The sequence below is a fragment of the Triplophysa dalaica genome, chromosome 4, assembly GCF_015846415.1.
Source record: "Triplophysa dalaica isolate WHDGS20190420 chromosome 4, ASM1584641v1, whole genome shotgun sequence".
In the NCBI taxonomy this organism is placed as follows: Eukaryota; Metazoa; Chordata; class Actinopteri; order Cypriniformes; family Nemacheilidae; genus Triplophysa; species Triplophysa dalaica.
In genome coordinates this window covers 20515798-20541332 of record NC_079545.1, presented here as the reverse complement: position 1 = coordinate 20541332, position 25535 = coordinate 20515798, and the positions used below count along the sequence as shown (strand labels likewise).

The 25535-nt window shown below is 35.8% G+C and overlaps 2 protein-coding genes and 1 pseudogene across 4 annotated transcripts; all 3 read left to right on the top strand.

Moving 5' to 3' along the window:
• The first annotated feature begins 2560 nt into the window (after positions 1 to 2560).
• On the top strand, positions 2561 to 12643 carry dab2 (DAB adaptor protein 2). Of its 3 annotated transcripts, none has more exons than XM_056746986.1 (14): positions 2561 to 2738; positions 5704 to 5971; positions 6089 to 6228; positions 6598 to 6696; positions 6827 to 6958; positions 7130 to 7213; positions 7695 to 7721; positions 7804 to 7854; positions 7969 to 8031; positions 10426 to 10561; positions 10911 to 11552; positions 11687 to 11844; positions 12040 to 12132; positions 12239 to 12643. In XM_056746986.1, the coding sequence occupies exons 2-13, from the start codon at positions 5827 to 5829 to the stop codon at positions 12112 to 12114; spliced, it is 1752 nt and encodes a 583-aa protein (XP_056602964.1). In that variant the 5' UTR covers positions 2561 to 2738; positions 5704 to 5826; the 3' UTR covers positions 12115 to 12132; positions 12239 to 12643. The 3 variants fall into 3 exon arrangements, with proteins under 3 accessions (XP_056602964.1, XP_056602962.1, XP_056602963.1); XM_056746984.1 differs by having other exon boundaries at positions 11639 to 11844; XM_056746985.1 differs by lacking the exon at positions 2561 to 2738 and adding an exon at positions 4961 to 5090 and having other exon boundaries at positions 11639 to 11844.
• A 289-nt stretch (positions 12644 to 12932) lies between these two features.
• hspb15 (heat shock protein, alpha-crystallin-related, b15) lies at positions 12933 to 14120 on the top strand. Its single transcript, XM_056746810.1, has 3 exons — positions 12933 to 13497; positions 13570 to 13633; positions 13785 to 14120. Exons 1-3 carry the CDS (start codon positions 13140 to 13142, stop codon positions 13939 to 13941), a joined length of 579 nt encoding a protein of 192 aa, XP_056602788.1. The 5' UTR covers positions 12933 to 13139; the 3' UTR covers positions 13942 to 14120.
• A 3730-nt stretch (positions 14121 to 17850) lies between these two features.
• LOC130418742 (myosin-13-like) lies at positions 17851 to 21590 on the top strand (annotated as a pseudogene).
• Positions 21591 to 25535: the final 3945 nt, after the last annotated feature.

Below are 25535 nucleotides of genomic sequence, written 5' to 3'. Positions count from 1 at the left end.
GTCATGTGATGCAACAGTATTTACCATAACTGACTGTCTTATGTTAAACTGTCTGAGCTACCTGCTTCAAGATAGCTGACAGAATCTACAGTATATATATTGTGTAAAAGGGTTTTCTAAAATTGAACAATTCATTCCTGATGAATCCATTGTGCATTTAGGGACACTTACAAACCTTTGAAATAGCAAAACATGTTTAAAGGATGTCAGACAGAGTGCGTAGATACATTTTTCAAGAAGATCATATATTATCTGACCTTCACTTATCATTCACTTGTCCTTTTTGTCAAAAAATATATGACTTTTCCTAATTTTGAACAAAGTTTTTATGAATTTTATATGAGAGATAATGAAAACACAGTTTTATTCTGGCAATTTTATGTTTAGAGTTTTAAACATATTTGGATATTTGCAAGGTAAATAAATACAAAATAAAGCATGAACACTCTTTATTGAACATTTTTTAACATTTTTTAACATGAACACTTTTTAACATTCTTTAAAAAAACAAAGCTTTGCTCATCTTGGTCTGTTTATTAAGAACAAACTCATGCACTGTACTGCTTTTTGTCTGACCCAGCGGGTGTTGACATCACATGTATCTTCCTAAGTTCTTAAACAAATATTATTTTAGAGTCCAAAACTTTTTCCTGACTACAGACTGTTGAGAATACATGTTTATTGGTGATTCCTAAAAAGGATTAATCAAAAAACGAAAATTCTTTCATGATTTACTCACCCTCTTGTCATATCAAACTTGTCTGACTTTCTTCTGCAGTAAGGAAGAAGATATTCTGAAGAAGGTTATGACCTTCTTTTGTGATCTAGAGAAGAAAGAGTCATATACAGGTTTGGAATGACATGAGGGAGAATAAATGATTACAGATTTTTTTAAATCTCTTTATTCAAAGCATGTAAGAATATACACATTTTAACCCCCCTTCCCCCTTCTAGATGTGTATTCTCAAAGTGAATGACCTTTCATCAAAAGCCAACATCCTCTATGCCAAGTCAGCTGAAATTCCCACTTCAAGCCAAAAAAAAAACTTATCAAATTCAACCATGTCCCAGAACAATACAGCTCTGATAGTTTTCTTTGTGCGGGGTCAAAGAGGAATGTTGGCCTGGCAATGTGGGGCTCCGTGGACATAGAACTTTGTACTACAGTTATTTGCTGAGAACACAACTTTTTAATGTTTCAGACACTTCCCTTGACTCGCTCAGGAAGGTGGAGAGGATGTGAACTGCACAAAATACAATCTTCAGTCATTTTCCTGTTGTTAAGACAATATTACTTGTTGAAATGTACTGTCGTGGAAATTTCTCTATAAAACAGTCTTAAATTAAAACAAAACATTGAAGTCTTTACTCATTTTCTCTGCAAATTTGGTAAAACTTTGAAAAGGGGTGTGTGTCTACTTTTGGACTTTAAACTCAAAGGAACGAAACTATTGATTTTTTAAACTATTTAATTATATATACTTTGTATATAGTGAATTTAAGATTTAGAACTTTGCAGTATAAGTTCTCAGGTCTCAAGTTCCCAAATGTGAAGGCGAAATCACATAATTCTTATGAACTGATGCCCAGTACGAAAGAAAAAGGTTTTAAATTAAAATTAGAAATTATTCCGTCTAACTTATGCATAGAGTTTCCATCAGTTCTGTTGTAGTGTTACATACTGTAAAAGCTCTAAAATTTACAGATTTTCCATATATGATATAGAAATTATGATTTTAAGGAATTTTTGTGTTTTTTTTTTACAGATTTTTTATGTATTTTGAAATCATGTAAAAAACGTATAATTAAAGAAAATACTGCAAAATCTACAAGAAAAATGGGGGAAATGTGTAATTTTATAGAAAAAAAATCATGTTACGGTTTATTTCTGTCGCCCCAGCCATAAGTTTGTTGTTGACTTTCTATCATGATAAAATTCCCTCTTTAGTTTCACAAGCATCTTTTTTCCTATCTTACTTTCTCATTACAGCAGTGTCAGCACACCAATGGCACAAAGGAAGGAAGGATGAACAAAAGGCAAATCATTTCTTTCCTGGTTTTCAAACATGTCCTATTGAACACCAGTTCTGTGTAATTATATATTTTTTATATAAAAAAATTATTTAGGAATGTATAATATATCTCTACTGAAAAAACGGACAATTTCTATTTCCTTTACAAATACATCATTAAACATCACCTAGTTACAGTTAAAACTATTCAAAAAAGTGTGTTATGTGTTTTGAGTCACTACGATTTATTGATGTTGTTTTACAAACCTTCAACAAAACCCAACACATTACCAGTTTGCCCCACAGAGTCTATTTTAGTTTCCAATAATTAAACCCAATACAATTCCCATTATAAATAAATGTTTATATATTTCTTAAGGGGTATAAACTCAAGTAGGTATAATGCTTTTCAGTTGTCAAAACTAGCCGCATTTCATCCCGATTAAAAACCCAAGTAGGTGACAACCCAGTCGGGTTTTAAGCCACCAGTTGGAGAGGTTATAAAGGTTGAGTTCAGGTGCGTTCAAGCCGGTACCTGTGGGAGGCGCTCGAGTCTCAGTCAGTTGCCGTTCTGAAGTTCGAGCAGCTCGAGGAGGCTGAGAAGCGCCTGTTTGGAAGCTTGATATCTGAGTTTTACGTTCATTCAAAGTGCTCAGAAGTCTCATCGGCACTTTTCTCAATTGTTATCAGTCTTCCAGACATGGACGTCAAGAATGCATAGTTGCGGTAAGCTTATATCTGGCAACTTACTCCACCAATAGGCAACTGTTTCTCAGGTGGCGACCTGCATGTGTCATATAATTAAACTAAATCATTTATTGTATCTAAGTTGTATCTAACTGCTCGGCATAACTTTGTGCTTGACCTGTTTGCAAAACGAAGTTATAGACGTTTTAAAATGATGAAAAGAGGGTTTTAATTGGCATATAAAACATTGCTGCTTGCATGTGTTGATTGGAATTTGAACTTGACCCCGTGGTTTATTTAAAATAAACATGCTACAAAAAAACGCTACAACCTGTTGATCGTTTCGAACGATTAAGTGGAGTGGAGTTTTATTTAGCCGAATAATGAAATAAATGAAATTCTGAAAGTTGTGCTTTTTAATAGGCTATCGTTTCTACGTGGTCAATTAAAAAAAAGGAACTGTGCCAAGTGTGTGTAAATCTGCCTGTGTAAATAAGACTTTTTAATAGGTTTAATAAGGAGAAGTGAGATTTCCTATCTACGATGTAGTGTATGCTTTGTGTTTAGTAATGAATGCATTCTTTATACCACTTTGTGCCATTCTGCAAGTGCTCATAAGAAATTAGTGATGTATTGAACCTTACAGCAGACTTTTGTTGGCAAATCACATTTTACTCCTAGTTATAATGTAACTTGACTTGCTTTACGTGCTTGAAAGATTGCTGATGTGAAATGACCTACTGAGTTTATGAACACCCTCAAATGTTGCTGAATCCTCTGTTTTAATGAAATTTAACTGGTGTGACTTTCGGCTCCATTTAAGTTACTGAACAGCCAAGATAGTCCGCATCTCAGTACAAACAAGCCATTTCATTGGACATTTTATTATACATATTCAGTTTTGTTTATCTCAAAAGATGAAATCTTTTAAAATAACATGTGTGATCTCAAAACAAACAAACTTAAAGATAGAATTGTACAAGCACCAATTCACCATCCCATGTCTTTTACCTTGTCACTATTGGTTTAATGTGTACTGATGATTGCTGGATGACTTTGTCTGAGAAATTTAGATTATCAAAAAAGGTTTTACAAAAATGTTCTAAAGTGTCTATGAGCGAAGTCCAAATTGAGAATATATTAACATTAGTCACATTATGCATGCTTTGGCGATTAAAAAATGTGAATGGTTTTATCAAGGCCCAGTTAAATATACTCATCCGATCAGCTGTGACTGTAGTATATTTCATCAAATCATATTGTTGTTTGTCGTTTTCTGCGGACAGAATGTATAAAATGTAGTGAGTTATTTCAACCTTCTAAATTCACATTTAAAGGTATTTTTATAAAACCTGCACCGAGCTGCAAAAAAGGGTTTTATGGTTTTGTGAACCTTTCTCAGCCTTTTATATTGTGTAGAAGTGAGCAAGCATGTAGATTACCTTCTTAGGTGCTTGTTAAAGAGAGAACGCAGATGGTTGTGCCAGTATATGTCATGCAGCTGTGTTGTATTGCACAAGAATCTTGTCCTAATCTGTCACCCTTGTTTTATTGATGATGCACTGCGGGTAATTTTGCACTATATGACCCTGGACACAACGTAATGATGACTGTTATCTTTGAGCAATCTTGCAACTGTTTTCCGCTCTTCATTGGTCTTGGTAATAAACATTTACCTGATAAGCCTTGTATATATCTTTGCTAGAATTGCTTAGCATCCGTATCTTTTACATACCGATGTCTCTGTCAGCTGATGAGTGCCATTAAACATTATTCTCCTGACTTCTGATACACTGATAAAATTATGAAATCATGCGTGTAAATAAGACTTTTAATGTCCCATTAATACATTTCTATTCAATTTTTCTGTTCAATTTCATTTCGGTGTTTGCTTTTTGTCATTATATATATAGTCCTTTCCTTGTATTGTCATAGTTTGTTATTGTGAAAGATTAAAAAGGCCTTTAGCTGTCATATGATCTTGCAGAACTGGGTTAATCATGAAACTTTAATGCTGCGAATAAATTGAAGTCTGTCATATAATTGGAATGTTGTATCTCTGTGTCACTGTGAACATTAATAAAAAAACTGATATATTGTAACCTCCACTTTCACTGCTTTTTTTGCAGTTACCCTTTTGTTAACTCATAAGTTGCCTATATATTTATAGGTTCACAAGATATGGCATTGATTTTGCTAGATTTAAATAGCCAGAGGTTCTGACAAAAGACTTACAGGAGTGCGATTGGGTAGGTTTGAGAATCATGGGATTGGATTTGTGTTTTGGGGCTTAATTGTTCAACCTTTGATCATCTCACCTTTGCTCTGTCGCTCTCACTTACTTTCCACTTCATACTGAGAAATGCAAAGCTAAACATCTTAAGGCTGCTGGTAAGCTATGTCTTTCTGACCATTTAAACAAATAATATTTTTTAATCATTCTTAAATTCATTACAGCCATATGTTTAAGTGACTAAAATGTACAAAAGTTATTCATCTGTTGGGTGATCTTGATCAAATTTTTGTTTGAAATTAAGCACTTATGTCATATTTCTTTTTCTTTTATGTATTTGATTACTGGTTTGTATAGAAATGTAAGTTGCGTATGGTTTGTTAGATAATGAATGTGAAAAATAGGCATATAGATTTTGGTATTTCTTCTGCAGAATCATGTTGTGGTTTTCCCTCTTAATGACATTTTCCTATAAATTTTGTGTTTTTGCATTTATGTCATTTGCCTACAAAGAAGGAAGTGTTTTTTTGCTGACACTTTTTCCTCTCCTTCCTCTGACACTGTGTATAACACGTCGGCAAAGTTTTGTGTTTTCCACACAGCAAAGGTCATTGTTAATATACTGTATATAGACATTGGTTGTTTTTGTAAGCCACAATATTTTCAGTATAAACTTACTGTATAAAGAGGTCTTACAATCATGAGTAAAAGATCATTGTCACATTTCTTAATGCTCTAAAGTACTTTTTGTCTCTTCTCTCCATTGTGTAGGCACAGTGCTGAGAATGTGCATTTGCTAAACATCCTACCTGCGTGCGTCACCTCGTCCCTAGTCTCTCTGGCTGGGTTTTGTCTCAAGTTTTGCTTTCATTTACCTGTAACAAAGCACCCACTATGTCACAACCATCTGAGGCCGAGCCTGCTCCCGCGGTACTTGCTACCCCAGCCGAATCTGAACCAACATTATCCATCTCCACATCTGACACCTCAACCGCTGCACCTGTGACTAAGACTTCATTCTGGAAGGATAGAAAAAAAGGTGTCTGTCATCTTCTCTTGTGTATTCTTTGTGTATTCTTTATATCATGCTGATGATGTCCACAGCAAACATTCAGAAATCTATTTGTAGTGTGACCTTGTCTTTTGTTCTCCACAGTCCCAGAGAAGACCGATGGCTTCCTGCTGGCCAGGTTTCAAGGTGATGGAGTGAGGTATAAAGCCAAGCTCATTGGTGTGGATGATGTTGCAGAAGCAAGAGGAGATCAAATGTGTCAGGATTCCATGATGAAGCTAAAGGTAGTGCAAAATGGCTACTTTCACTTGTGTGGTTTTATTTGAACCTTTAGGGGCAGTTTCCCGGACAGGGATTAAGGCTCGTCCTAGGCTAAAAGTAATGTTAGAGCTGTCTAAACTGATTTATTTGAAGGTATTTCAGTGAAGGAAGTTTTCAGTGTCATTGGTTTGTCTCAAAATGCACACAAGTTATGTTTGTTTATAAGGCTTATTCAACGAAGGCTTCGTCCTGGCTTAAAATATTCCCTTTACAGTAAATTAAGTTCTTTGACCTTTTGAACAACCACCCCTTTGTATTTTGGCGGATGAGATTTTTTTTATTGAAGCATTTATACATTTGCATACATATGTAGTTTATAAAAACGTTTACAGGGCATGGCAATAGCTGTTCGTTCTCAAGGCAAACACAAGCAAAGAATCTGGGTGAACATCTCTCTAACAGGAATCAAAATTGTGGATGAGAAAACTGGAGTGAGTACGAAGCAGTAAATGCTATTTTTGAATGTTTGTTAACACCATCATATTTGTAAAATCCATGTATTGTAAACATGGATTTTCATGTATGGAACTTTGTGTTGACGAAACTTCTCTTGACCCTCAGGTGATTGAGCATGAACATGTTGTGAATAAGATCTCGTTCATAGCACGTGATGTCACTGATAACCGGGCTTTTGGATACGTGTGTGGAGCAGAGGGCCAGCATCAGTTCTTTGCCATCAAGACAGCTCAACAGGTTAAAGTGACACAAATGCCAAATATTTCAAATAAAAATAATGTGACGTGGTATTAGAGGTTTAGTTTAGCAATTGAAAAAAAACGTTCAATATTTCGCAATGGTGTTTGTCGGCACTGAAAGTTCAATAGAACTTTGTCATGTACTCTGTTGCTTCTAATCCTCCTACAGGCTGAACCTCTGGTCACTGATTTGAAGGATTTGTTTCAGCTGATCTTTAACTTGCGGAAGAAAGAGCAAGAGGCTGCACAGAAGGTTCTGGACATAGTTTTTATGCATTCTGGCCATTTCTTATATAAAGTAAAGTATAGTCTTAAGTTACCGTTGCCTTTAAATGAAGGAATGGATTTGGTACTATGCACCACAAAAAATGAAATCCCAACTTTTTATTGGGGTTATTAAGTACTGTCTGTTGAAATTGAGTGTAAAATAAGATAAAGGATTAGCAAAAAGTCAATTTTGTCAAACTTAATGGCAGCTCCAATTATTAATTCATATTATTTTGGCTTTAATGATATAACATGTAATAAAAAGGATTTGATCCAAAATGCTTATCATGCAATTGGACTTGCTTCCTTTTATTGAATTTGGCATTAAAGCTTGCTATTGTTCCAGCAGTGATCTCAATCTAGAAAAGGTCCTGCATTTTTTATAATTTACTTTTATGTAGTTGGTATCTCTTAAGATAATATCACTGTGGCAAGATGCTAAATTTATTATCTTTATTTTTTTGCAGGGTGAAGCCAATAACCCATTGATTGAGGTGGGTAGTGCTTTAGTAGTCATTCAATTATTTTGTCTGTTCCTTAGTTCATTTCCGTAAAGTTTTCATTTTTGGTCAATAGAATGGTGGTGATGCTTTACTCACTTTGGATTGCAAAGACAATGCTGTAAAGGTAGGTGGACATAACTGTAAAATCATATTTATACACACATACTGTAGACATGCATATACACCCACACACACACACACACACCATCTCATCTCAAATACTGAACCCTTTTTTCAGACTGTGGAACAGATGGACCTGTTTGGAGATATGTCCACCCCACCTGACATTCACTCTCCTACGGTAACCTTGATTATTCAATGAAACCCAATTAAGAATGTTTAGGATAAAATGTACATTATATGCTAGTTTTTTATTTATTGGACTAACAATTATACTATTTTTTTTTGTTGAGGTTTTGGTTCTAAACATAACACTTGGTCTTCAATTAACATTTAGATAAAGCAGCCCTTGCTTCTAGTTTATGGGTCTCAAGTAGGATGTTGTTGTTGTTGCTAATCCTGCATTCATGACACCTCAGAAGTGGGATATTTCCCACCACAAACGTGGATGTAATGGTTAAAAAGTGTTGAAGTATTTAGTTACATTAATGTTACTGATTATTTAGTAGCATTAAAACATTACAAGTATGTTTACATTATAAGGGGAGTGTTCCATAATTTATTTCCGGGTTCAAGTGAATATTGTTGTTTATTGATTTTAACCATCTGGCCAGTAGATGGCCCCCAAACCTAAGGAATTAGAATTTAAGAACTCATTACATCCTATCACTTGTACTCTTCATGTCCTGCTTGCCTCTTAATTCCTTATTACAGAAAGTATTTTAAATTTTCTTTCTTTTGTTTCAATGTGATTAACAGATTCTGCGTCTCACCTCATCTGTCTTTTTCATCTAATATTTTTCTTTTTCTTTGAAAATCAGCCTGACAGTGTCCTGCTGCTTAGCTTTTCTGTTGCCGTGGATGACAATCATTTCATCTCGTACCCATCTACCCTCTCCAATACACCAGCAGATGGACCCCTCACACCAACATCTGATTTTTTCCTTACTACCAATCCAGATCCCATCTGTGATGATCCATTTACTGTCTTCAGTGATCAGTCAAATTCTTTGTTTTCCTTTGATAAAGATTCTGGTCTTTCTAGTTTCATTTTGAATGGACCAGAATCAATTTTCGCTAATGATTGCACTTCAGACACTAAGCACATTAATGGATTATGTGATGCCCAGTTGACACGTATTACTCTAAGTGCACAAGAACACAAAACCAATCCCAACTTTAACCTGAATCCTTTTTGCAGTACCTCATTAAACAACCCAACCATTTTAAATGGGTTATACAAATCCGATCCTTCGGTCCTTTACAGTCCCTTTTTGTGTAATGGAGAAAGCGAAGCCATACCGTTGTTTAAAACCTCGCCCATCAGTAAAGATGCTCAAAATGGAGGGTTGGTTATCCTTTGCCCTCCCCCTCAAAGCTTGAAGTGTGGAAGCATTCGAAGGAGAGAGAAGGTGAATATTTTAAAATGGAAACACCTAAGTAATACTGCAAAGCCAAACGTCAAGGGAGACTACAAGGACTGTCCTGTGCAACAAAAATGACTAAAACCAGAACTTGATCATTCTTCTGGGTTCGTATATTTAAATTCAATAATAAAAAAGACATTTAAAGTAAATCTTGTACTTCAGTGTGAAGCTGTTTCAGGAATATTAATTGTTTTATTGCATTGATAATATAAGAGAAGTACTTGAAGTAAAGATGGAGTGTAATGATGTGATTTAATCAACATTTTGATTCAAACGGACCTTGTAGTCTGTCTTCTCAGGCTGAATGTAGTTGGTTTTGGCATCAGGTGTTGGGTTTTTCATCACATAAGATAGAAACTCACATTGTATATGTGTGGTTAGGGCAGGGGTTTTCAAATTTTTCTGAAGAACCCCGTTGACCTAATTTATTTCCTTGAAGTACCCCCTGAGATGAGGTATGTTTTTAATAATTTACGAGCACATGTACGTGTTTAACTTTAATAGCATTTTTATCTGTTTTAAAGTTTGAGTAGTGTTTTTCACATGTATACTAATATATCGATGATAATAATAATAATAATAGTTATTATAATATATAATTATATTATAATATAACATTTGTATATATTATAAAATATATTTGCAATTGTACTTTTTCAAAGCAATGGAAACAACTTGTATATACGCTGGTAGACAATACATTCAGAACTTAAGAACCTATGCAATTCTGTCACGAACGTCGAGGGGATCGCAAACTCCAGTTTGGGAAAACCTGGTTAAGAGAAATGTTTTGCTCTTTTCGCTGCAAACACAAACTGCATCTTTATCTGCTTTATACTAAAAGGTCTGAATTTCTGTTTTTTTGTTTTAATATTTTATAGGAAATTCAATATATTTTTACTTTCATTGATTGGCATGAGTAACCGCATGCTGCCCTGTGTACAGTCACATTTTTCTTTGAACATTCACATCTTCATAATCCTTTTGAACTATTAACGTTCACACTATTACTATACTATATATCTTTTGTTGTCTTCATGTGCCTCCATTTTAATGTGAATGGCAAGTATTTAGTGAAGTAGCTTCTATTTATATATTATTTTTTCATGAGATTACTGAAAATCTAAAATAACACTGTGCCTCCGCAGTCACCTGGAAATGACCTGTTTGGAGCGGAGCTCTTTGCTCCGCCTACCCAAAATGAGTCTCTGCCCTCAAACAAAAACTCGCCTGTTCCACCTGACCTATTCAACTCTACATCGATCTCCAACATCTCTGGTCTTGGTAAAACCGACAAGCTCATTCAGTACAGTTACAAATTTTGATCTGCCCTCATGTCATTCAAACCTAAATATTACTCTTTATTCTGTGAAACACAAAAGATATGTTCATAGATGTCTCATTTGTTTTGTGTCCATACAGCAGATGTCAATGGCGCCCAATGTTGTTTGGTCACCGGTGTTCTTTAAAATACTTAGTTTTGTGTTCTTTAGGAGAATAAAAGTCTTATTGGTTAGAAATAACATGATGGTGTGTAAATAAATAAAAATTCTTTGTGAAATATCCCACTTCAAACTGGAGTTCAACTATTTTAGTTTTTGATGTGGTATTCATTTTTTGTGGTATTCTGTAGGTTCGTTGTCTCTCGGCCCTGCTTCTGTCACTCAGACTCGTGGACCAACCTCGTCTCCATGGGGTCAGACACCCATGATGTTTCCTCCTCAGGGGGGCGTTCCTCATACAACAGTTCCAGGGGCACAACCTTACTCCCAGCTGCCTGCCTTTGGGGGCCTGCCTGCACCAGCTTGGGGGCAACAGGCAGCTTCACCTTTTGGTGCACCAGCTGCCACACAAGCTTGGGGTCAACCAGGAACCACAGGACCAGCTGGAACATGGCCTAACTCTGGGCCTATGGTCAACCCATTCCCATCAAACCAGTTTCCTCCCATGATGCCTCCTAGTGCGATGATGAGCGGCCAGCAAGGTACACTTATTCCCCCTCGTCCTCCACCACGTCCTCCTGTGAAAGAAGAACCGGCACCAGTTAAAAGTGCCTTCATGGCTTTAGACCCTTTTGGGGAGAAGGAAAAGAAGACTGGGAAAGACATGTTCAAAGATTTCCTGATGGTCAAGCCCCATAAAATTGAACAAGGAAATGGAGCAAGCACCACCAATGGTTCCTTTGACCAGTACTTTTCCAGTAAGGTTGGCTTGGCTCAGGAGGTGGCAGACCATGATGACTTTGACATTAACCAAATCCCAGTTAGCTCAAATGGTAAACTTTTAATTCTAAAATGCAATGTATGCTGTGTGGCGTACAATTTTGATAACTACATTTAAAATCTATCATCTTGTCTCCAGGGCCCTCCAAACCGGTTCCTCTAGAGTCCTTTCCTTATGTTGCTGTAGTTTCAGGTCTAACGCCAGCTCCAGCAGTAGGTCTTTTGGATGCTGCCTTCACTCCTAATCTGGCCCCTGCACCCACAAACCCACCTCCTGCAGCAGGCTCAAACATTTTTGATGACACTTTTGGAAACGACCCATTTGGAGCACCACCCCCGAAGACAGTACGTGCAAATACCTTTTTTTAAACTCACTTGGTTAAGCGTTGGATCTGCATCACGAAGTGCATAGGTTCGTTTCGAGTGAACACCTATACCGATGAATTTTACTGATGTAAAAGAATAAAGTAAAACCAATTGTTTGATTGTCATCATTATTTTGTAAAATGTTATGCATTCCTATGCTTTTATCTGTCACAGAGCACTCCCGCCACTCAAGCTGGTGCCCCTGCAAGTGTTTTTGGAGACCCTTTTGGAGGAAATCCTTTCGCTTGAGAAACTTCGGCTCCTATGGTGAGAAATCACAGATACTTCTCTCTCGCTGTAGGGATGTATTCTATATGCCTTCTTTTATGCATTAAATTTTGTTAAAGTAATTCTTCTGTCCAATATTTCTCAGTTTCCAGTACACTCCCATTTATCTGATGCATCTGAGCCAGAGTACCACAGAAACGCTATGGAGATGTCAGCATTCCACTTCATAGAAAACAATGTGCACTCAAACCTTTTGCCTGTATACTTTGCTTTACGATTCTCATTCCCACTGTATATCTGCTGAAATCTCTCTGTGTGCTTTTATAACTGATCCCAAATCAGCCCTTCTTTTCCATTCATTGCATATCATCCTTTTAAACCAAAGTCATTTATCAAGATGCACAGTAAGGTGAAAGGTTCTGTTAAAGCGTCTCAAAGAAAGGAAAACAAAAGAATGTGGTATGATTTTTTTGTATATGAATATCCTAAGCATTTATGATGAAGTCAAATGTTTTGCCATAATGATTTGTCATTAAAAAAACTGACCGATTCTGTGACCCCTTGTGTGAGTTTGTATTTACAGAAACCTTCATATGGTTTTGTTGAATTTAGTAAATTTTGAAGTTGTTTTTAAGCAGATGAACTTTCTAAGCAGACATATAGGTTGTAAGTACATATTGTTCTTCAACAAAGTTTGTTACCATGGTAAACAAAAGAGTTCCAAGATGTGACCACACTACAGAGGCCACGAATGAAACGACACCGTTGCCAGTGTACCTATTGTCATTCAACAAGAATTTGCCATTACCCCTTCAGCTCTATACAGACCGGATGACGTCAGACTGTGTAACACTGTGGTGAAAATCTTCTGCAGTGTTTGTTGATGTTTGAGAAGAAGGCTAAATAGAGTCACAGTATAAAAGATAGTGAGTGATGTGTTTCTGTAGCTTTCCATGGGTTGGCAAATCCTGTTTCTGTTGCTGCATACAGGAGATACTTGTGATTTCTAAACCTAAAATCCCGAAATATTTGAGTTGGCTGTAATCATGCCTCGTCCTTTATTTTGCCGGAATGGTTGCTGGGACCCATTCGAGGAGAAGAGGCAAATTAATCTTTTTGACCAAAACACAGGTCTCCCGTGTTTTCTTGAACCAGATGAGGTTAGCTGGATAGATTCAGCCAGGAAAAGATTAACTGCATTCTCCTGGACTGCATCTTTGAGCTTGCCTCTCTTTAACTCTTTGCGCATGGAGATTCTACCTACATGCATTGGACCCCAAGAACATATTTCTGATGCTGCTTGTAAACGGACCGAACAAAACTGGAAAGTTTGTCTCAATGTCAATCCATATTCTCTAGAGGATATTAGCATGAAAACCAAGGAGGGATTTTTGGAGATAACGGGTAAGAGATCTTTTGATCAAGATTGCCAGAGATTACATAGATTTTTAATGCATTTCTTTTTTCTTTTTAAAGGTAATCGTGACGAAAGGCAAAAAAACAACAGCTTAATCTCCAGAAGCTTTTCAAGAAAATACAAGTAAGGGAAGCCTGTGTTCAATATTTTTGCAATAGCTTTTCATAAATTTAATGTAAATGTGAAATGGAAAATGAGCCAAACGACACAACTTTAACCTTCCAATTCACTTATATTGATTCGATACCACCAATTTTCTTGTATAATTTATTAGGCTTCCATTCGACTTGGACCTAAAACAGATCAACACTGTGCTGTCACCAGATGGTATTCTCTCAGTGGAGGCGCCATTAACCGGATCTGAAGTTGCTCTCGCTGACGAGACTGTCATCCCTATTCAAATGATGGACAAACCTGGGTTCCACTATTAACAACCATTTTCTAACCTTGTCGCATAGTCAGTTTTCTTAAATGACTCATGTTCATAGTAATGTGTTTTTAAGATGCAAGAACACATTTCTTACAATAACATCAAATGTGTGAATCAATACTGGCTTTGAGAGAATATTGTATATCATAAATAATAAATGTTTTGAAGTGAGCTCTGTTACTCTGGTTTCATTATTTTGCCTATTAAAAAATACATAACTTGTGGTTAAGATTTGTTTATGGTCTATTGTTTAACAAATGTTAGTTTTTCAAATCAATTAATCATTTCAGGAGTGAACGGGTGATAATGTCTTATGCAATAAAGCAAGAAAAAGAGAATTATTGGTTTCTGTGAGACTTTCAGTATTTTGTTTAAATTGCTGATATATAATTTCAATGAACATCAAATATCGAACACAAAGTGTGAAAAATAACTAAGTTTAAAAGTATTTTTAAAAATTCTTCTAAGAAAATCTAATCTAACAAAATGGAGAGCATCGGGTGACATCCTGTAGGTGGTGGTGCTGGTACACAGCAGTGGAGTGGATAGACGCTCTGTACTCTCAAAGTATACCAAAGCTGTTGTAAGGCAAATCTCCAATCACAGCAAAAAGGCATGAGGAAGTAAATTAATCGACAGCATGTTCGGTTCTCTTCAACATTTTACACTTAAGTACTTTTGTTGGAAACCTTATGTGGTTTTACTCTAATGAATTTACTTGATTTACTTCTTTACTACCACTAATTTAATATTATCTTTAAAGAACTGTAAAGAAACTGTACAAAGTTAGATTTTGAATCCACTGCCAATATTGATTTCTCCCATAACCATTAAACTTTCTTTAATGACAGATCCGAAGAACTAGGTTTCCTCTCATGATAGAACATTTCTTGCTTGTGTGGCAGGGTTTTTATCTTTGGTTTCATTCTTGGGGCGATCAAATGATACGTTTTCCCTTACATCCACAGTGACACCTTAACTATTTTTGAACATGTTCCATATTTCATCTTCACTTTCATCACCTCACTTAAGTACAGTCATCAGATAACAGACAGTTTCAGTTACACTATTCTTGGTAAAGATACGCTATTCCTGGAAAAGAAGAAGAAGAGCATGCTGTACAGTACTGTGATTAGCTCTTTGTCACTGCTTTTGCCATTGTATGCTTCAATTATAAAAGTCCTCTATTTCACAAAGACAATGTACTGTATGTAAAATGTATGATACTGTATATCTATATGTGTATTTTTAATTGATTCTTATAAATTCTTTAAAATGTAATCGCATGTGTTATCAGAAGGATGATTGAGGATCATCATGTGTCATTAGAAAACGAACTACATGAAGGGCATACAATTTTACATCTAGATGTAAATCTATTTGCTTTCTTAAAGTCAATTGGACCACGCTCTGGGGGTTCCACTAGAAATTATTAATAGTTGCACATAACAAAACAACAATCTGATACAGTTAAATAGTGCAAGCAGCTAAGCCATAACTATTTAAATTATTTTTATTTTAATATCAATGAGTTAGTCGTGGTAGGTATTTTCAGTCACCAGCGATGGCCTGACCAATGAGTAAAATGTATTTCCCAAAGCCAGATCTATAAAAACACTTTAATTATATCTGTCAGTTCATGCAAGATTAAGCTGGAACTGGATCGTTAAATTTACACCATATAGTGTTACACTGAGAAGCGCCACTTGTGCACACATGTCAGACATGACAAAATATGGCATGGGGGAATCTCTAATTACATTGCAACTCTGAAGCTGTTCAGGAAGAATGGGGCATGTTGAAATAGTGAGAATGCCTCAAAGCAGCAGGTGGGAAGGGGGGCCTCTCTCCACCATCTGTGGTATGAGCAAGTGAAATGAGCAATTAAATATTTACAGCACAGTAAAATTCAGTCCAGAGTTTTTCAACTGTCAACAAGTTCGATTCAATGTTAATTATGGAGAAGATAATGGGACAGTGTTGCTCTGGAATTCATATTATTCATATTTGGAATACCAATTAAGTGTAACACACGCACAAGGCATACATCTCAGTTGATTCTCAAGTTATTATCTTACAAACAGAGGCTTATAGCCTTGAATACATCCTTTTGAACTGCCATTAGGAGGTTTAATGAAGAACAGAAAATTTCAATACTGCAATCGTTAGAGCCATGAGTGTGTTTCATCTTGTTTTGGCTTTGAATTTTATGTAATGCACATGTTTACCAGGCTTTGCATTCAGTCAATGTAGGTCAAATGTCACTAATCAGTTCTCTTTTATGTTCATTATCCCCTGAACTTTTATAAATGAAATATATTGGATAGTTGTATTGTGTAAATTGATTTAAAAAATAGACCAATGTTAAGTGTCTTTTAGTTACTGTTTTTTTGTGAAGTTCCTTTTAATTTGAATAAGTCTAACTTCAACACCTTTATTATTTTTACAGCCCTTACCAACTAAAGGCTACGCGATGTCTGACTACTTATAGTATTTATGGCAAAAAAATCATGAAATATGGAGATATGAGGATTCAGAAGGACAGGAGTGATATGCATCTGCGGAAAAACAAAAGACATCAGTTTTTCAGAATGGTCATTTTTGTTTCAATCTGTGAACTGCTAACAATATTTCAAATAAAAATGTAGATTCTATTTGCATTTATTTGCAGAAAATGAACAAAGGAGAAACATGTCAAAATAACAGAAATTATGCTCTGTAAGACAATAAGGTCATATTCACTTATATGCAATACATAAGTTATATTTGTATATGTATTTAGGAAAAGTTCACAAATATTTGTATGTAATAACCTTGAAGATGTTTATCACAGTTTTCATCTTGTCATGCTGTCAGTCTTTTACATTGCTGTTGGATGACTTTGTCGCTCCTGAGGCTTGCTTTTGTTGATATTCATCAGACACTGGACTGAAATTGCAACAATACATTAGGAATGCTGATTTGGAATGGTCCCTTAATTTTTTCAGCAGCTTTGTTTACATTCAGGCATTTAGCAGATGCTTTTATCCAAAGTGACTTACATGAAAGAAGCAATATGATGTGATTTTGCAATACTGTTGACAGAATTTATTTGATTGTTTACCAGGGGAGCTGCTTAAGAATGAAAAACATTCTGAACAGTTGATGTTACATGGCCCAGGAATGTTGTCTGGCCTAATAAAATCTGTAGACCAAAATTTGACACCACCAATTGTTAACACACTGTCGTCACCATCTTCAGCTCTCTCCAAATCTAGGTCGACACAACATTGATTATTCATGTACTGTATTCTGTACGATTTATTTGTGTCAAAACAAATAGAAAGAAATGTATGAGTGTACCAGAAACCTGGTACTGGGGACTAATACCGGCTCTCCTGTTTTTGCCAAGTGGTTGATATCCTAATGTCAACATCATGTTGACCCTGGGACAACATTTAAATCAACCAATCAGATTTCAGAAATATGTTCACAGTTTAATTTAATCTTCCAACCAGGATTAGGTGCTTCTAGACCATTTTTTTTCAGTCATCATTTCCCTCTAATTTTAGTGGTAAGTCATGGTTAGGGATGGGGTTTGGTGTGGGTTTAGGTTTTATTTATAAAAAAATGTCCTTAGGTCAACAAAGTATGTTGTCCTGAGGACATCAACCACTTGGCAAAATCAGGTTGAGCACAAATATCTCCTTGACATTTAAAGGTTAGATTCAATCAGAACTAATCCTTGTGGGATCAATCCAGTGTCCGTTTCAGATTCGCTTTACAATATCAGAATACATCTGTTGACATGTTCAAAGAGAGTGTCAAGTCATCATAACGAATCAGCAAAACTCGAATTAAAACACTTCATCAATGACATTGAGATGGATGACATTGAGATTCAATGAACCGAAGAGTTCATTGATAGAACATGATCTTCTTTAAGATTCATTGGCTCACTATAGTCGCTCGCATCAATTTCAAGGCACTGCTCTTGGACTACAAGACCACCACTGGTGCGACACCCCCATACTTCACTCACTTACAGTATACAGTCTTATGTACCTGCCAGATTCCTACACTCTGTGATAGATAGGGCATCTTGTAGTGCCATCCCAAAAAGGGAAAAATCACTGACAAATACAGTAGATCCTTCTCTCAATCTGTTCCACATTTGTGGAATGATCTGCCCGCTGCATGCTACAAGATCAGCAGATACTGTAGCCATCTTGAAGAATTGGCTGAAAACACATCTCATCTGTCAATGCCTGACCGATTAGTTCTGGCTTCTATATATTTTCTACTCTTTCCATCCTTTCTATCCTTTGCTTTGTGTACAGTGGTAGGCTATATGAGACTTTTTAGTGCACTTATGCTTTTTGTTGTCCTTATGTTGTTCAAATTTCTTGCATTGTTTATCTCATTTGTATTTCGCTTTGGATAAAAGCATCTGCTAAATGACTAAATGTAAATGAGATAGATGTAAAAAGAAAAGTGTCTACATTGTAGCACCATGTCTTAGTAAAATAAAACACAAAGATACTGTGTCACCATCTTTAAATTGGCACATTTAATTAGATTATGTGTACCTTCATGTTTCCCTTTCAGACTAATTTTGGAGGAAAAGTACATCTTCCAAATGATTGCCAGCACCAAGTGTTACAAGTCAAGTGATCGATCCATGACTTACATTTGAGCTTTAAAGACAATATTTTGCCATTTTTTACTTTGTCAAAAATAAGCGAACAGCACTGGAGAAGTGCACAGCTAAGTCATTTTTGTGAGAATTTCGATTTTTTTTTAGATAATCTTTATTTCCTGGGAGGTTAAGAAAGGTAATATTTTATTGTTTACAACTGTGTATTGTTTAATATCTATTTAAGCATGTTGTGTTTACAATGAATTCATTAAACTAAATAAACAATTTGTAAAAAGAAGATACTCAATATGTGATCCTCTCATCGCCACAGTAAGCCTCCACCACGAGTACAGACGCAGAGATGGCCATTTATGGCAAACTGCCATTTACCTCCGTAAGCCTGAAAAGGATAGAATTGAGGTGCAGAGCAATGCTTTTGATGCTAAAAGTACCTGCTTTGATGAAATAGAGCTATACGTCACAGAAACAATCAAGAGCAAAGATGGTGGCAAAGTCACTATTATTGTGAATGATACTAAGGAGCTAAAATATCCACATTTCTCAAAGATTATCATTAAAATAAAGTATGAATCTAATGTTTGCTGAATCACTTTAATAGGAGAGAGTTGCTAAGAAAGGGGGATGTCCACCCAATGAATCCTCCCAAGTATGACAAGATTGAGGACATGGCCATGATGACCCATCTCAATGAGGCCTCTGTGCTGTATAACCTCAAAGAGCGTTACGCAGCATGGATGATCTATGTAAGGGAAGCATAAAGTAAAACATCATTCAAGTTCATTATAACTGTGATACTGCAATCGGATGGTTTCACTGTTCGTTTCAGACCTACTCAGGACTCTTCTGTGCTACTGTGAACCCCTACAAGTGCTCATAGAGGCAAAAAGCGTATGGCGGCCCCACCCCACATCTTCTCTGTCTCTGACAATGCCTCTCAGTCTAGTCTTTCAAGTAAGAGTTTAATTTTGATTTTGATTAGTAAAAGTATGTTTTAGGGATTAGTTGAAAACCTTTTATAAACAAAATCACCATTCAATTTACAGACAGATAGAACCAGTCTGTCCTGATCACGTATGTATTTACTTTTATAAAATGTTGAATACAGTTATATATTATTTTTACATGTCTTATCATGTTCTGTCGGATCATCTCTTATAAATCAGTGCAGAATCTGGTGCTGGAAAGACTGTGAACACCAAACGTGTCATTCATATTATCATCATTAACTTTAGCTAATTAGTCAATATATTAAAGTACTTTCTTAACTTAACAGGGATCTCTTGAGGAGCAGATCATTGCCCCTAACCCTCTGCTTGAGTCTTATGGTAATGGCAAGACCATTTTGTAAGTTTTTTTATTTTCAAAGTACAATTAGTTTAGTTTTATTATGAAGCACTTTGTGACTGCACAACAGAATCTTAAATGTTATTTTGTATTTTGAACAGGGAAAATTCATCAGAATTCACTTTGGCACAACTGGGAAACTGGCTAGAGCTGATATTGAGACATGTTGATGGACTGACATTTAATTCACACATCCTTTGCATTTGTCTTTGTATGTCACTTTTTAGAAGTTTGTGACTTACTATAAGTACTTTTTTAACAGATCTCCAAGTCTGACATTTCAACTTCCAGATGAGAAGGCCACCACATATTTTGCCAGATGATGACCAACCACAAATGAGCTGAGTGGTAGGTGCACATGTACAATATCACTTTGTATTGAAAAATAACTTTTTCTAAAATGCATTTTCAATTTTACAGAAATGAAGCTTAACACGACAAACCCCTATGACTTCCCCATGTGCAGTCAGGGTCACATAAAGAGGAACTGGTTGCCACTGATTTGAGTCATTATTATTGATTTTAGGCAGCAGTATTGTTCATACAGTAAATATGCCAGATTCTATGTTTCATCCCTCTCTGTAAACTTCCAGACTGCTATTGATATTCTGGGCTTCGGTGCTGCGTAGAAGGTTTGTGTTTACAAGTCTACTGGAGCTGTGCTGCATCATGGTAACATGAAGTTCAAGCAGAAGCAGCTCGAGGAACAGGCTGAGCCAGATGGCACAGGGTAAAACTTAGTTGTTTTAATTAGGGTTATCACATATAAGAAGTCCCTTAGTTAACTTTAACATGTATTCATATGCAAATGAAATGTACACTTTATTACATCTACAGGTGTAAGACTCTGTTAGTGCTCTGGCCAATTCTATTCACGAGATGATGTTCTTGTGGATGGTTGTTCGTATTAACCAGATGTCTTCATTGGTGTGCTGGATATCACTTGATTTGAGATCTTTGATATGAGAATAATTAACTAATGTCCATTCAATGTTGACTGATTCATAACACGTTTTCAGTAAATGTCTCTTTGTCTCCAGTACAACAGCATGGAGCATCTTTGTATCAACTTCACCAAAGAGAAACTGCAACAGTTTTTCAACCACACCATGTCTTTGCAAGAGGAGTACAAGAAGGAGGGCATATTTTGGGATTTCAATGACATTGGTATGGACTTGACTGCTTGCGTTGAGCTGAGAAGGTTTGTAAAGGTTTATAACTATCTTTAAGTGAATCATATTCAACTTGTTAACCCTGTGGTATTACTAATTCTCTGCATATATTATCAGCACCTTGGCAAGTTTCAAACTTTCCAGAAACCAAAGCCTGCCAGGCAAACCTGAGGCCAACTTCTCCCTGAGTCACTATGCTGGACCTGTGGACCACAACATCGCTGGCTGGCTGGACGACAAGAATAAGGATCCACTGAATGAGTCTGTTTTGCAGCTGTACCAGAAGTCTTCTGTCAAACTGCTGTCTACTCTCTTCCCACCTGTTGTTGAGGTTAATGAAAAAAATATTATTTTGTTAATAGAATTGTTCATACATATGTTCATAAGTTTAACTCAATTATAATTCAACTTTATGAAACTTGTTATTTTAACAAATGTTTACTTTCACAGAGAGTAGTGGTTGTGGCTGCTGCTGCAAGAAGGGAGGCAAGATGAAGAGTGGTTCCATGCAGACTGTGTCTTTTTAGTTCATTGTATGCACTGTTAAACCTTGCCGTAAATTACAGGGTATATAACTTTAAAATAGGCAGTGTTTAGCAGTAACATTGGGAAACAGTGTTTTACTGAAACATTAGATGCATTTCTGTAGAGCAAATAATATATTACAGTTAATTACTATATAAACACATTACAGATAACAGCTGTAAAATTCAGCTGTAAAATACAGCCTTTTTTACTATACTGCACTGACTGCTTAATTCTTAACGCAAAGGAGTTGCCCCTTTAAGGGCAACCAGGTGTGTGTGATCTCTGAGTTTGTGTTCTTTTGCTTGTGCTGTGTTAATTATCTTACTGACTGGATTAAAATTTAAAATGGAATCCCCAACAATGAGTGAGTAAACATTTCAAATATTTAGAAGTTTTTTTTAATATATACTGCAAATGTAGGTAAAGTTAATAATTTCTTATTATGTGCTCCGTATCTTTTGGTTCCAAAAAGCTACCTGTTAGCTAGCTTTTAGCATCTCACAACTTTCAGTATCCCATAGTGTTGAACTTTTTTGTTATTAGCAGCTGACCCCACTGCTTGTTTCTTTATTTTTCCTGTTTATTTTTTATCGTGTAGTCACATTACCCACAATGTAAGGTGCAAACTGTGCGATTTGCCTTTCCGCCAACTAGGCCTTGTTTATACAAATGTTGAAAAACTCCAACACAGAGCAAATTTTGCCTGTGGCAGGCAGCAGTGCCCTTGTATGTTTAAGGTTAGTTTTAAGACTAGGCATCGGGATTCGTTTGGATTCGCATCCCAAGTCGCTGTATGAGTAAACATGAATGTTGGCGCTAGACGGGTTATGTAATGTTAAACATTATGTTTAACGTTACATTTGTGCTAATTATATACACATAAACAGTGCAGTGCCAATACATTACACTATTTGCCTGTTTACTTAATCTAGGCTAACGTCAGCTACAGCCACCACCAGTGTTTAAATGTTAAGATAACTTTGAAATTCTTAAACTATTTATCTGGTCGTTGTCTTGTGATCAAATCATGAAGAGGCGTTTGATAGGTACTATAGTTTTATTAGACTCCTGGAACTCCGTTTCAGATATACAACATGAACTTTTCACCATCATGTCATGTTTATTCTTGGTCTGGTGGAGGCATGGCATTGCCTTGGGTTTTGAGTAAGAAAGTCATTGCTTGGTTGACGTGTCATGCTCTTTTTCGTGTCTCGTCAGTGTTTCCCGCCATCTCGTTTCCTTGTAACCTTCCCATTAGTGTTTCATTACCCAAACCTGTCCCTTGCCGATTATCCTGTGTTTGTTGCCCTTTAAAACAAGAAATTCTCAGATCTAACTGAAGACATCTCTACATTATACTCATTTAAGCTTTCATTCCAAGCTTGGTGGTGTACACACAAACCTGAAAGACGCCACCCACGTTCCATTTTTCATGGAACATAGCAAACATAAGACACCGCCGGAGATTTCAAAGGTGCAATTGAGTCCAAACCCGACAACAGAGCCCTGTTTAACAAGGAGACTTTGCAAAAGGTCCACTGTTGAAAAACATGACTTGAAATTAAAGAGGAGCCAACAAAGGCAGAGAAGTCAGAAAATCCATGGATTTTCCACTCCTATGTAGTAAGCAGGGGTTAAATTCCGTGGGGGGGAGGGGAACATGTCCCCCTCACTTTTTTAAATGTAATGCTTTATTTTTATAAGACACTCAGTGCAAATAATATGCATCAATCTCGAGTGCCTCTCCCAGCACCTTTCTTTCAAAAATTTATTTATTGTATTTTAAATGTATTTAAATGTATTATTAAGTGAATTGAAAAGCAAAACAAGATGGTATTATCAAAAAACTGTATTTGATTGAATCTTCAACATTAAAAGTTTCTGGAAAAATTCAAATACAACAAACATTAAATTATATTCACAATTTAAAAAATACATCCTTAAAAACACCCATATTAACAAATGATAGCTCTAAGATTAAATTATAACTAAGTAACTCGAGTTCATTATGTGCTATGAATCATCATAAACTTAAAATGTATAATCACATTTAGGTCAAAACTATAATGTGTGAACTTTAATTTTAATTTTTATATTTTATTAATTACATTTATTCAGTAATCTCAATAATGATAATATGATTATATTGTTGTAGTGCCTGAGACCAATCAGACAAAGCAATAACTAGTTATATTTCTTAAATATAACAACAACACCCCTCACCCAACCAGCAAGCTACCCACCTGCCCCCAATCTGCAACTAACAAAAAGGTGCAGGTCCAGATCTCTGGTGACCATAGCAACCCACACCAAACCATCAAGAGTATTTTACGACCGAATCATATGTAGGTAGATTAGATGAACCCTCTTAACTCACTTTGGGGACAAACATACAATCCTTAGAAAATCTATATAGAAATGCACATATATTCATTTATAACCTTTCCATGTATTGATGTTCTTGTTGTTATGTCTGTCTTAAACATTAATCCAAAATTGTTTTGTTGAATTGTTCTCTTTAAGGAGAGTTGTACATCTATCTTTCCAGGGCCATCAGGAGAGGAAATAATTTATGCTCTTCCGGACAGTGAGACTGCATAGAGAGCTTCCGGTCGGACGTCCTTCGGCGTTACTCTCTGTCCACTGTCCCAGCGGTCGCAAGCATTTGGAGTGCTCTGCTTTTTCTGTTATCCTTTTGTTTTGTTCTTATAATAAATTATTTTTTGCTCTATCCTGCGTCTGAGTCTTTCTGTCCCGTGACAGCCAGGCTGCGGCCTCGTCTTTCCAGATACAGATCCTCTCCATAAAACTGGTTCTCACTGATCCCTTCCAGCCAAGATCAACTGGAGCCTCAACAAACTGCATCAGGACACTTTTGATGGGCAAGACATGCAAGTATCAAACTTAGTCTTATTAATGGATGCATAGAGCATCAGTAATCCATTAACAAAGGTGCTTTACAAAAAGAAACTGATGTTTTGTTCAGGCTATTGATCTTCTGAATATCAAATACTTCCATAAATTAATGCTCTGTTATTTTCTCTGCTTCAACTTTAACCTTCTTCCAATGCTAAACTGTATGTGAGCGTATGTTAGATTAGTATGTGTCTAGTCTAGGAAATGAAGTCGTGTTTTATTTCACATTCGACATTGTTTGTTGTTCATCCTCATAATCCGGAATCCCTACACATGCAGATTCTTGCTACCTGCTCTTAATGGTAAGTGATTTCCCCAAATTTCATCCCAATGTAGGTTGATATTTGATTCTCTTACAAAGGGTGGTGGAGAATATATTGTTTATAATTGCGATCAAAGCTCATGGTAATTTTAGAAATTTTGTGAAGAATAGTGTTTAAATATTACTGTTCCTCATCGAATCCTCTACATAATATTATAATTATATTAACTGGTCATATTCTTAACTGGTTAAAACGTATATTAACTAAGATGGTTAGTAATTAATTATAATTATATTATACATAAAATTATATTATTATTATTATTATAGTGTATTTATAAGTCAATACAAAATATTATATTTGTACATCTTTTATAAGGTATCGTGTCCACATTTAAAAGTTACTTTTGTAATGCATTATAAATACATATTGTTACCAAAGATTTTTTTGTGATGCTATAAGAGCTGGATAGTATATGCTCTATGGGGATGCATTAAATCAACAATAACTTCATGTTGCATGGATTACTCTGAATAAACTAAACAGTTTGGCAAATGTTGTGATTTCTTACTCAACATTTAAGTAAAAATAAGATTAGAAAATGAGCTGAAATGGATAAGACCTCTAATAATTATTTACAGTATAAATTAGTATACTGAAGAGAAAATGATATGACTATTTGGGCATTTATACTGTAGTGAAAATACTATTACATAAAGTGTTATGATTAATT